This window comes from Nyctibius grandis, chromosome 4, assembly GCF_013368605.1.
Source record: "Nyctibius grandis isolate bNycGra1 chromosome 4, bNycGra1.pri, whole genome shotgun sequence".
Classification (NCBI taxonomy): Eukaryota; Metazoa; Chordata; class Aves; order Nyctibiiformes; family Nyctibiidae; genus Nyctibius; species Nyctibius grandis.
Genome location: NC_090661.1, coordinates 17,104,874 through 17,118,194, shown reverse-complemented (window position 1 = coordinate 17,118,194; position 13,321 = coordinate 17,104,874). Strand labels below are relative to the sequence as shown.

The 13,321-nt window shown below is 38.8% G+C and overlaps 1 protein-coding gene across 1 annotated transcript in view; it reads left to right on the top strand.

The window, feature by feature from the left end:
- The window catches only part of KCNQ1 (potassium voltage-gated channel subfamily Q member 1), a 379,050-nt gene that overhangs the window by 261,710 nt on the left and 104,019 nt on the right, over nucleotides 1–13,321 (top strand). The window contains exons 15-17 of the mRNA XM_068398668.1: nucleotides 2,307–2,401; nucleotides 3,101–3,147; nucleotides 3,964–4,025. Coding sequence (XP_068254769.1) covers nucleotides 2,307–2,401; nucleotides 3,101–3,147; nucleotides 3,964–4,025 — 204 coding nt within the window. The remainder of the gene's footprint in view (nucleotides 1–2,306; nucleotides 2,402–3,100; nucleotides 3,148–3,963; nucleotides 4,026–13,321) is intronic.

Below are 13,321 nucleotides of genomic sequence, written 5' to 3'. Positions count from 1 at the left end.
AGTTTTCAAGCTGATCTTGCAGATTTCTCTCTTGCTTATTTATAGTTCAAAAATAATACATGAATTCTTTTTTTTATATATCAGTACTAGTCCACGGAAAGACTTAGGGGCCCACACCATCGTTGAATCATATTTCTTTCTTTGTGGATGCTAGTTATGATTTATCTGTGTGTAATCAGTCAGGTTCTTGGTAATTCTGTATGCTCTTTGGTTAGATTGAAGCAGTTCCCATTCCGGTTTAGCCTTCCACTAGAGAGTATCTCACATCCACACAAGGTTTGCAGTTTGGCTTCGGGGAATCTAGCAGACTGAAATATAAGTTTTTTGATGAAGTGATATTATTAAAGTATTGATTATTAAAGTAATGAATTCCTAAAATGTGGGAGCTACCTCCCAGGCAGGTGCAGGGGACTGCATGAAGGTGCCGCAGCCTGGTTTTAATATTGTATCCTGCTTTCCTGTGGCTTAAAAAAGAAGATATTTGTGGCATGGAATTGAGGAAAACCTGCAGCATGTGAAATAAGGTTAAGCAGTGCAGAGACATCTCCTGCTTTTCAAGTATAGGTGACAAAATATTTCTGAGACCTCAAATGGGATACAAATTCTGGTATGTTAGAAGCTACTACTGTAAACTCTTTTCCTTGTTCTCAAAACATGCAAGAAAGGAAAAGGTGTAACTCAGTGTTACCAAGGTTTTTACAAAACCTTGAAAATTGTCTACAAAGTATCTATAGACCGTATAATGAATGAGTCAGAAATACAGAATCATAGAATAGTTTGGGTTGGAAGGGACCTACAAAGGTCATCTAGTCCAACTCCCCCCCTGCAATAAGCAGGGACATCTTCAACTAGAGCAGGTTGCTCAGAGCCCTGTCCAACCTGACCTTGAATGTTTCCAGGGATGGGGCATCTACCACATCTCTGGGCAACCTCTTCCAGTGTTTCCCCACCCTCATTGTAAAACATTTCTTCCTTATATCTAGTCTGAATCTACCCTCTTTTAGTTTAAAACCATTACCTCCTGTCCTATTGCAACAGGCCTTACTAAAAAGTTTGTCCCCATCTTTCTTATAAGCCCCCTTTAAGTATTGAAAGGCTGCAATAAGATCCCTCCCGGACCCTTCTCTTCTGCAGGCTGAACAACCTCAAATCTCTCAGCCTTTCTTCACAGGAGAGGTGTTCCATCCCTCTGCTCATTTTTGTGGCCCTCCTCTCGACCTGCTCCAACAGGTCCATGTCTTTCCTGTGCTGAGGATTCCAGAGCTGGATGCAGTACTGCAGGTGGGGTCTCACCAGCGTGGAGTAGAGGGGCAGAGTCACCCCCCTCGACCTGCTGGCGTATCATTTATTGTTACTGTATGGTTTGACTGATTTGATTAGCATCTTTAAGGAAAAGTTTTCTACCAAATCCTAAGTTCAGGTGTTACTGTTCAGTCTAATGTGTGAAGTTTACACCCTAATCTTCTCCTCTCCTCTCTCCTCTTCTCTGTTGTGTTAGAGCTTCATTGCTGCTTCTCATATGTAGCTCTGGCACTGATTGGAGTCTAGTTTCTAGATGTAGGATTAAGATATTTTTAATTTGTCACTGCATTTTGACAAGTTCATTCACTTGCTTTCCAGTTAGTCTTGGTGTTTATTGGTTAAAATTATCGTTTTTATCTTTAATACTACACAAAAAGTTTTTTTATTACTAATAGGTCAGATTAAGGCTTTCAATATATAAAGTGCAAATTAGAGACACAAGGCTTTCTCCCTGGTCATTTCTTGGACCAATATTTTCCCAGTATTTCCCAGCAGATTTGAAAGCTCTGCCAGTCTTTCTGGAAGAGCAAATCAGTCACACACCTTCAGCCAGGAGGTGACATTTAACATTCCCATGGTAAGAGCTGAACTGAGAACTCCACCTGTCTTGCTGCTGACTAAGAATAAGGGTTTGCGTGTGTGAAAGACCTCTTTACTGTTCGGTGGCTGAGGAGCATGAACCTTATTTCCAGAAGAAACTAGAGTGACCACAAACTTCTGAGCAAAGTGCCAAATATACTTTTTTGGCCTCCAGTTTGGTGGATAATCTCTTGAAAGGCATGTAGACCTGCAGTAACAAAAAGGTGGATGAAATCAGAACTATCATAATTATTCCACAAAAAATGTGTGATCGTGGTAACAATCAAAATACCTCAAATGTTTACATATTGTTAAAAGGGGTTGAAAGAACTTACTGTTTACTCTTGAAAATAATCTACATTACCATAGACCATTTCTACATCCTTGTGGCTTAAAGGCCTGTTTTTTTTTTTTTTATTTTACAGCAAGCTAGAAAGCCCTATGATGTCCGAGATGTTATCGAGCAGTATTCTCAGGGTCACCTCAACCTGATGGTGCGAATCAAGGAGCTACAGAGGAGGTATGTCAATAAAGTTCAGTGTCTGTATCGATAAACAACAGCAGAGGGATGTTTGTAAATAAGTCGGTGACTGGGACCAGGGATCAAAAACTGATGGGGTTACAGGTGCCATATTTGTAGGACAGGTCAAAGTTACGGAATGTGAAATGGCATTCAAGTAAAGTTTTCTTTTCACACAGGAAGTAAAAGGCAAAGAGCTTAAAAATCTGATGATCGGGACTTACAATTTTCATTATACTTACATGTATTGCCTCAGTCCCTGCTAGCTTTGACTATACACTGTAATCCCTATATGTTAGGGGCTGTATTATATGTACAGAGTGAAATACTGTCGCCTGCTCTGGTAGAATTGCACTTACGAGCAAGCTAAGAGAAGACAGATAGATGCAACGAGTAACCTGCAGAAGAACAAGGAAAAGAGGAAACGCGGCCGTTCACATGGAAAAGTGATGGGCATGGTAAAACTTTACAGTGTTTAAAGAAGCTAAAGACCAGTCTAAGTCTAATCCCATTTTGTTATTATTTTTTTAATTTCAAGCTATTCTTAGCCCAAAGCAACTGCTTCACTTGCAGTACAAACCAAAACTATTTGAACTTCACTTTGCTTGTTTTTGAAGAAGTCTCCGCACTCCAGCTAGAGAAAGTGAAGATGCTGGTTCAGGCTGATAAAAACTAAAAATGATTCTTTTTGGTTTATAGGTTGGACCAATCCATAGGGAAGCCATCTCTTTTTATCTCCGTCTCAGGTAAGTTAATATGAAGGATGTGTCCAAAGTTAATCTGATCAAGATACAATTAATGGAAAATATTTGTTAAAATACTTTTTATTTTGTTGCCAAATTTTTAAACAGTGCCAACTGGTTCTGGTCTGAAGTTTAGGCACCCACAATAATATTTAGTCATCATAAACCTTTAAAATAGGGTTGTTCTTATTTAGATATTTAAAGCACCTACTTTCACTGAAGTTTTTAAAATGTTGGCTCTAATCTCTCCAAGACTCACCATATTTTCAATAAAATGGTGTGGTATGATTACAGAGTTCCTATGAAATCAGTAATATTCACATGGAGCTTCGGTAGCTTTGAAAGGAGAATGGAAAAGGAGCGCAAAGTATTAAGTTTGTTTGCAACAAGTCTGGCTAATGAAAACTCTCTGTTAGTGTCATTTTCAAACTCATGTTTCTATATAATTTATAGGGGGAAAAAAGATAAAATGTTACCAAATGCATTGTTCAAGTTGGCTGTAGAGTCTTTTGCATAGTGGCAGATTAGTTTTAAATGGCAATTAAAACACTAACTAAATTGGGAACAATTTTGTTCTCCCAGGTTAAAGTACAAAACTAAGGTTGAAAGTGCCTTAAACTTAAGGGCTGTTAAAAGCCATGGCGTGAGCTAATGCTATAAAAAGAAACAAAAAGCTGCTTTTAAGGAATAGAACTACCAGCCTGGCAAAGGTGTTCAGTTACACTGCGTTGGTGGGCTAGTTAAACACACCCTGTTGTGGCTTGCTGCTATTTTGTTATACCACCATATATTAATTTGAAAATGTTTCTTGTTCCACAGAAAAAAGCAAAGATCGAGGGAATAACACGATTGGTGCCAGGCTGAACAGAGTGGAGGACAAGGTAAGCCTCAGTTAGACTGGCAGTGAATGAGGACATGGTCTGTGATCGAACAGTGCTTGTTTCATGGGATGTGGGGAAAAATTCAGCTTAAAATAGAGTTGAATGCCTGGCTTTTCCAGGTGATGGAACGTAATTTTTTGTGGCAGATTGTGTTTTTGGTTCTTTCTTGTCATTTTAACACGATAAGAAAACAACAGATTTTAATTGATTTTGGTCTCTTTTGGGACTTGCTTGGGTTTTTGATTTTTACTTGTATATATTACACATGTCTCAATGCTCTACTTCCTTCCTCCACAATAGATAAAAGGCTCTGTTCCTTTAATACCTCGGTATGTTATGGTTCCTAAGATTTCCCTTTGATCATTGCTCTGTTGTTTGTATAACTCCACCTACAATTCCTTATAGAGAGCAATAGCAAATCTTGTTCTGTCCTGGTTTTCATTCCTTATGACAAATGGAGTTTCTCCTTTCAAGTGACATGAAGCCAGAAAAAAACAGACTTGTTCTATAATCTCAAATTAACAGTTAAGTGCTTTGTAACCCTTTATTTAAATGCTGGCTGTGCTTGAAAAATTATATGACAGGTAGAGGCTATATCATTGTTTAAAAATATAGGTTTGCCTATGTTGATATTAAGGAAAGAAAGGGAGAGTTTAGAGAAATGGTTTGAATCCTTTGCTGATCTCTTGGTGAGGGGGTGAAAGAATTTCTTTACGTGGGGATTATTTCTCTCACGTATCTAAACTGTTCATTCGGTATTAAGGAGTGAAAACTTTTCTTGAGGAAAAGAGCTTTCAGAGTGTTTCTTCCACAACTGGAAGTCTGTGATAACCTCATGAAGGATTTGTTCTGAAGAAATATCCAGCAAATATTCTGCAAAGCAAAATAGGTGTGAGCAACGTATCCCAAAGGATGCAAACTGTGACCACCCTGATCTGTCTTGATTCATTTGTGACATATCCATTCCTTACACATTTCTCCTTAAATACTTAAGATAAACTTGAATGTTAGTACTCAGAAGAGTACTTCAATCTATTGGAAATAAATAGCATTTTAAAGGGAACAGGTGCCTTTTGGTACATAGGGTGACACATAGAAAGAGTGAGGTAGAAGATAGGAAGGTACAGTGCATTTTGCACAAAGAAGAATCCACTGTGCAGTGCTCTCTCTGGTCTGTGGTTGGTAAGTGTTCTTACACATGGAAGCCCTTTCCCGAAAGTTTGGATTACATTTATTTATTTTCTCTCTCTAATGTCAACTAGAAGCATGGAACACTAAAAAATGTCTTGTGACTTGTGACAAAGAGCAATGACTTTTCAGTTTGGACAAATAATTCTCAAATGACAGCTAAAATAGCTTCTCAGTGCTATTTGTAAAATCTCCAACAAGCCTGGGAAAGCTTTGGTGTTGTCCTGGCTCAGAGATAAGCTGTTTTGGGGTTATTAATTACTCTTTTTACATCCTTACAAATAAGCATGCCGTGAATTTATAGTGACTGTTGTTTTATGTCTTGTAATGGGACTGTAAAACACTCCCTGTTTAATTTTAGTATAGCTGGGTTAAATTTTAGCCTTGTTTCAAGTAACAGACCCTTCTTTCTTTGCAGTTGCATGAGGTCATCTGTGGTTTCAGAGCTGTATGTTATCTGCCCTATACAGCTAGTCCTATCTGCAGGAATTTTATCTGAAAGTAGCTGAAAGGCTAAAAATAGAGAATTTCGGTTGGACTCGGCAAACAGTGGTGCACACGGCAACACACCGTCAGTGCTGAAGTCACATTTTTGCTGCAGCTGCAGATGGTGGCCAAAGCTATTTTTTTGGTATTTTTGCTCTCTGAGATTGGTGTTCTCTTTCCCGTAAAGGACATGATATGCTTTCAACATACAACTAAATCCTTCCTGTGCTGAGTTCTATATAAAGGATATCTATATCAGCTGGTTTTTAAGGTGACTGCATATTTTAAACAGTTACATCCCGTTTGGTTTGTGAGTTAGTTTTTGATCTTGGACTGCTGAATGAGAGATTTTCAGGGATGCAGGCTAGTGTTAGCATCTAACCACCTTTTGTACATTTGAAAAATCTCCTTTAAGTAATTTTAAAATGAGTCATAGCCTTCTGAAATTATTTGGACACTCCTCCTACAGCAAGAAATTAGGTGGTACTTCCCATGCCACAGGAATAAGCTGAGTTCTTCTAATAGATCTTTCTCAATGATCGTTAGTATGCTCCTTGCAGCAGGAGGCTGGTGTACAGTTGTCAGAAAGTTTGTGTTAAAGCAGAAAGAGAACTTTCATTTTTTTAAACTTCTGGGTGCTTCTGCTTATGGATGTCTGCTGTCAGCTCAGGATCTGCTACTTGCACATCACAGAGGCAGAATCCAATTGTGTGTATATTCCTATAGGCTTTTGTGGAGGTGAATTTTAACTTGAGAAGTGTTTACAAATAAAGATAATTCTGTCTTCAAGAGTATTTAATCATGTTTCTGGGACATCGTGTCACTCTTGCAAAGCTTTTGTACTTGTCGCACAAGCAAACGTGCTCCAGAGGCATATGTGTGGCCGGCAGTACAGAGGGGATGGCACGTGAAAGGGGCATTTTAGAAATAAAATACTGAGAGTCAAACAGCAGTGTATTGGCAGGAATTATGATATGTGATGGCAAAAACCTGAATTTCCAAGTATTGAAATCAGCAAAAAATCATGTTTTCTTCTTTTAAATTTAGGAATGTGTTCATGTGAGGGAGAGAGTCCAGTAGAGTCTGTTCGTCCTGTGCACTGAGTGAAACTTTGACCTCGTAATGTATACAGTTTGTGATAATGTAACTAAAGATTGTTTCCCAATATGCAAAAGCCAGGGGGAGGAATCACAGGAACCTTCCTGCAAATTCCTTCTCATAGATTTTTGTAATTTTCGCAAGCAACTGAAAAGGTGGCTTTGTAAACGTGGCTAGAAACTGCACAACCTGAGAGGCCTTCGTGCAAAGAAATCACAATCCAATGTGTCATCACAGCATATTTTGACTTTGCCATTGCTCTCTGTTGCTTGTAAAGCTATGTTCTTCTAAAGGTGTATTGCCGTGGCTGAGTACAGGCATTGCAGCACCCTCCATGCCCACACCCCGATCTGTCGGGAGAGCAGCCAGCTTTGGTCCAGAAGGCATGTAGTTGCAGCGGCACGGTGCCCAGGCTGAGCTTGTAAACCCCGCGAATAGCAACGGTCCAAGTGCGTGCATGTAGATACCCCGGTCCGGTCCCTCAGAGAATGTTGTTGAGCAGGATTACAGCAGCAAATCAATTTATTTGCGGTAACCAGCCTTCTCTCTTTTTATCCTGAAACATCTGTGAGTGACTATTCAGCCTACCCTCAAGAAACCTGGCCGCCGCTGGCTTGCTACCAAAATCCAAATCAAAAACAGTTTTCCCAGATAGGCGCAGCTGTGTGTGCTCAGCGCTGTTAATCCTCATGCAGAGAGCTCTGCGTGCCGGTGGTTTAGTGCTGGGTGTGCCCGGCAGCTCGATCCAGGAACAAACCCACAGTGCACTCAAGAACTTCTGTGTGCTACATCTCCTCTTTTCTTTTCACTGCTTTAATCTCAGCTTGGGTATAAATGACTGTAACGCTAACTTTTTAGCATAAATTCATCTGTTCTTTTTCAACCTTTTGCCAACCATTAATTTAGATATAACAGGCACAGCTTGCACTTTCAGGTAATCAGTTGGGCTTGTTGCTTGGCTGCCCTAAGATAATTCAGTCTTAAATATGGGCACTGCGCAAAATCATCTAGAATATACAGTGAAGGCTAAAATTGGGAGACCCTGGACTCTCGACAGTCTGTTGTGCCTGCATACCAGACTCCCCCAGCTGTCAGTAGGTCCTGCCTGTGGACCTCCCAGAGCAGAATAAGAGAATGCAGATTTATAAAAATATTTTTAAAACCATTCTGAGCAGTAGACATTATGCTCTATTCTCTGTTAAGTTGTTTTAAAAATAGGACTTAACCTTCTGCAATGATTTGGACACTTTAAAATTTGCCTTTTAGGAATAGTTACAGCAATCCAAAGCCATTTTTTGGATGTTCCTGCTATATATTCAGAACTATTCCTGTACCTGACAGTAAGCACAGTATTAATATCAGTATTGGCAAGGTCTCAACTAAAATCTTACAATAGTCTCTTTCAGTTATATGGAACATTAGGAGTAATGCTATCTACTGCTAAATTTTAAGTTGTAGAGATTTAAATGGAGATTTCTGTTTATACAGAAGATATGTAGTAGTGAGACATGTGACACCTTTTAATGTGAATCCCAACAATTCTGCAAGACAATATCCATTCTAAGTGTATGCATGTTTTGCACACTTACAGCTGAAAATGTGAACCCTTGTATTCTGACTCGTACTAATCCAAAGAGCAACATGCAACGCAGCACTGAACCTCTGTTCACTTTTTTGGATTTACTTTTAAAAGCAGATTGCACCGCTTTTTAAATCAATTAAAAACAAATTTATCATGTGAAAGCATCTACCCTAAAACAGATGCTACCACACTGTTTGAGTTGCCTACTGGAAATCTGAACTGATCCTGGAAAGTAAAACTGGAAGGAAGTTCTCTTCTTTGCACAGTTCTTTTGAGTTCTGGTTATGGTGACTTGGTTTTCTGTCATCCATCTACAATGTCTTTGAGTGTTAAATGCATAGATCTCATGTTCAGTAGAACTGTAAATATAGCTGTGAGTGCCGAGTATGGAACTTTTAAGGAGAAGTAAGTGCAAGGGCTTTATTTGAGGTAGCTTTTGGAAAGTGGTAGAGACCTGTATGTTACAACATTTTCATACGTGGTATGACATTTTCTTCTGGCTAAATAATTTTCTGTAATTGTTTCACCAGAGTATTGATTCTATCCATATGTGTGTTAGAAACCACTTTGGCTGGAACCCTGTTAAACACAGTCCAGATGAACAGAATGACTACTGATAAGTCTAGGTCCAGTTTCTGATTTTACTCTTGCTCTTTCCTGCTCTTGCTTTCTAATCAACTGATAGTTCCCCATTGTAAAAGGTTTCATATCTAACCTATTTCTCTTCTTGATTTGCTCAAAAATATATGAACTTGAGTTATATATTGCAGAGGAATTTCACTGTAATGTTAATAAATTTGCTATTTTATTATATCACAAGGTAAATTGTAATCATGCCATTTCTAATAATGAACTCCCAGCCTATCCAATGCAGAAACGTTTAGGACATGCTCCAGAGCCTATTAAAGGTGGTGGGATTCTTTCCTTTGACCTAGCAGGCTGTGAAGCAGGCCTTTTAATCAAAACATAAGGTGGCCTCAATGAGCCAGCCTTTAAGCCTTCCTCATCAGAGTAGGCAGAAGGATTAAGCTTTATTAAAGTTGTATTCATTTGAGAGGATTTTTTCCTTTGGTTGTTGTGATACAGTTTTGCTCAGTAACATGGATATATTGCTTGCATGACAGCATTTCTGTCATGTATGTACCGATCTATATTTCCATTTATGTGTCTCATTATTGGATGTTCCATATTTTCAATCCTAAGAGCATACATTAGGCAGTTTAATATTTTACTTAGAAAAGTATTATCTCACCTATCTCTCCCTGGGTTCACAAATGACCAGGTTTCATGTTGACAGCTTGTTCACCTAAAAGAATTCTTTGTGTGTGGTCTGTCTTCCAATTTTATGTGAAATATCTGCATTATCTAACACAGGATCAAGCCTTGGTGGGTTTTTTTGTCTATTTTTTATGGCATTCTGTAGCCTGTGGGAACAGTTACTGTGCCTCCTGGTGTAACATCACAATTAGTGCAAACTGCAACAAAGGCCTTGACTGGTGATGACTTTCTTGCCCATCAGTAAGCAATGGACAGGGATATTTTGGCTTTATTTTTAATTGAATAATGATGCTGAAAAAATGATGGTAAAAGACTGACAAACAACCATCTGACTTTCTGGTCAGTACTGGAAGCCATGGTTAGAGCCATGAGTCATCAGTTGGAAGAGATGGCTTCAGAAAAAGTCTGGCATGGAAATATTCAGCACTTTGCAGGCTGAACATGCACTAGGCAGTTCACGTATTGAATATTGGCAGCTTCTGCAATAGGTGTGAGGATTTGCCTACCTAGAACCAGAACTAAAAACTGAGAGTTTAGATGGAAATTTTAAAAGATACGTGAAATGAATAAAAATCAAAAGAACCACGGCCAAGCAGTTACTCATCTTGTATGTAGTTCTTGCAATAATGCAGAGGTAATAACCTGGGGGATGTGGAAGAATATCAAGAGGCATATGGAAGATTAAGTAACCCTATTAATTTAATCCTTAGTCTTTTTCCAGATGCTGAAGTACAAGCATACGGAAGCAATTTCAGTGCTGAACTTTGTGATGGAGGATGCCGTTTCCTATAAATTGGACTACAACTAAGCACATCCTTCATCAATCTAGGTCATTAGGCAGCCTTAAAATTTTAATAGCTTTTCTCTCACCAATCTGATAATATTTCAGTGGGTAAACAAAGAAAAACTGCAGATTTCCATTTCCAGTATCCTATGCTTCCCATCTCCCCCGCTACAGTAAAATAAAATTATCAGGTATACATGGTACAAATGAAAACAAAAAATTCTTACTTGTAGTATTCACTGCTGCCAGAAGGTTTGGTAGCCAGAATAGAAACAAACTGAGAGAGAGATTAGGCAAAGTCATGGAGAAGGGCTTGCTTGAGGATTATTAAACAGCATGTCTGTATGTAAACTCCAGTTTAGGAAGTACTTTAAACAGTAGTCAGTGATAAGTTGGTAAAAAAAGGAAAAGCATGATTTTACATATGTGTACTTTGTTACGCTCTTTTTTTAGGCTATGCTACAAGCCTTGCACCAGAAAACAAGAGGACAAGGGCAGATAAACTTTAGTCTTGTTCAGTATAGTCCTTTTTATGCTAGGTTGTTATACACAGCTGCTTGCTACTGGATTTGGTCACCCCTGCAGCCCCATGCAGCTGAACGTTGCTGTACGGTGTCTTAGACCTGCTCTGGTTATGAAGGCCATGTAAGCAGATCCCTGTGCCTGTCTAGAGGACATTCATGTGAGTTTTTGCAGCACCATACCCTGAAGACTGTAAGGCCTTTGGAATAGCCTTCACTTGCATCCATTTGTTAGCACTAATTTTATCTGTTTGAAGGTCATCAGATCCCACCACAGCACAAATGAAAAACAAACAATTTTTGCATTAATTTTGGAATTGTTTAATAAACACAATGTTAAGTACTATCTATAACCTGTAGGATATTATCTAGGTGCAGTAGCTTAGATATAGTTACAGACCTGGCCTACAGAGCAGTGTTACAAGCTGTCGTGATGTTTTGTGGTCTGTTTCTGAAGTGTCAGCTCTTGGATCAGAAGAAATGTGATTATATCAAAAAAAACAAATCTAGCATTGAATACGAATAGCCACAGATGGTGAGGATAATGCAGCTCATTAGCTTATTTGTAGAAACTGAGAGTATACACTTCCTCAGTGCTCTAAAATAAACCAGACAAAATATTATCTTTGTTCTAGAGAAGAGTGACTGAAAGGAGTTCAAGCTCGCACACAGCTGCCGTGCTAGTATTCAAAAGCAATGGCTGATCAAGCTCTGGTCATTCAGTTGCATGCAGTCATCTGTGATACTCCATATTTTATGAAAAGTAAGAAGGCAAAAGTGAAATACACCTAAAGATAAGACTTTCTGATTAAGTGAGTTGCTATAGATTTTACCCCAAATTTCTAACGCTTCTGGGTGCAGACAGTAGTTGGGAAGCATGACACTGAAGGCAGTGTCAACCTTTACAAATATAAACGGTTACATATATATATATATATATTTTTTTTTAATCTCATTGATGTCTGCCCTGTTTGGGGTTGATTAATGACTTTTGAATTCTTAGCGCTGGCAATGGCTGCGTGCTTGTGATCTACATAGCTGTCTACTTGCTTATTAAGAGCAGAAATCCCAGAGGAATTTCAGGTAACATGCAACATATCCTATAAAGTCTAGGAATTTTGGAGGGAAAATGGAGGAATGAAATAATGCATTACCAGTTGATAATCTTTGCAACAATCTTCGGATTAGTTGCTCTTTTGGGAATCAGCTGTTTGTGTTTATATTTGAGTAGGTATGCAAGTGGGTGTAAGGTCTGCAAGTTGAGATGACTCGATCTTTTATTAAACCACATAAAGTCTGTTTTGTCTGGCATTCAAAGATAAACCCAAGCAAGATTTGAAATGTAGCCTCCATCATTCTTGTGCAGAGACTGTTTACATTTAATGTGGAATGGAAATCCATGGTGAATATGCCGAGAGAGAATGTGGAACAGTTGTATGGACTAAATACCATGTAGAGTGGATCAGAGAAAAGGGATTTAAGTGAACGACATGTGTGCACAGTGTGCTACACAGAAGACTTTTATTTGTCTTTCTTGTAGGTTAAAGGAAAAGAAATGACCATAAGATCATCTCTTCCTTTTATTTTTTTGTGTGTGTTGCAGATGAGTGACCCAAAAACATTCTAACATAAAAGGCAAATTTTGATTTTCATACACTAGGATGAACCTTTACTGAAGTTAGATGCATCCAAGTTGGAATTGTTACTTGTCAAAGATCTGGTTTTAGAGTGATCTCGCTGGAATTAAAATATTTTATTTTCTTTTGCAGTTGAGTATCAGAGAGGGAAAGTACATGGAGCTGAAAGGACTCTATTCAGGCTGCAGGCTTTTCAGGTTGGAATCTATTCAGCTCTTGGAAAAGATTCAGATTAAAGGAAGGTACATTCCCTTTCTTTCAGAGACACAAAATCCATACCTTCTGTCACCCTATCTGCTCATCCCCCTCCCGCCCCCCAAATAAAAATTGTAGAACAGAAGTGATCCTGTGCTGCTTAGATTGCAGGAGGAGAAACAGGAGAAGGAGCATTTGCTGTCTGACTCCTACTTAGGGCTATGGGAGTCAGAGGGAAGATAAGAAGAAAAACAATCAATAAAAATTAGAACGTGAACACCTGGTTCAAAGTATACCTACCACTCCTAGAGCTCAGGAAACCAAGATGGCAAATAGAGTTTCCTCAAATCCTTCTCTGTTCTTGCATCCTACCCACTGGGGTTGTGACAAAACCCACAATTCATCTTTCAGTAAGAAAATCAAGATTTGCATTACTTCAATAGAAATCTAGAACAAATATGATCATGACAACTTTTTACACATCTTTAACGTATCCCGCTGTTTCAGCAGTTAGCGCAGGGCTGTGA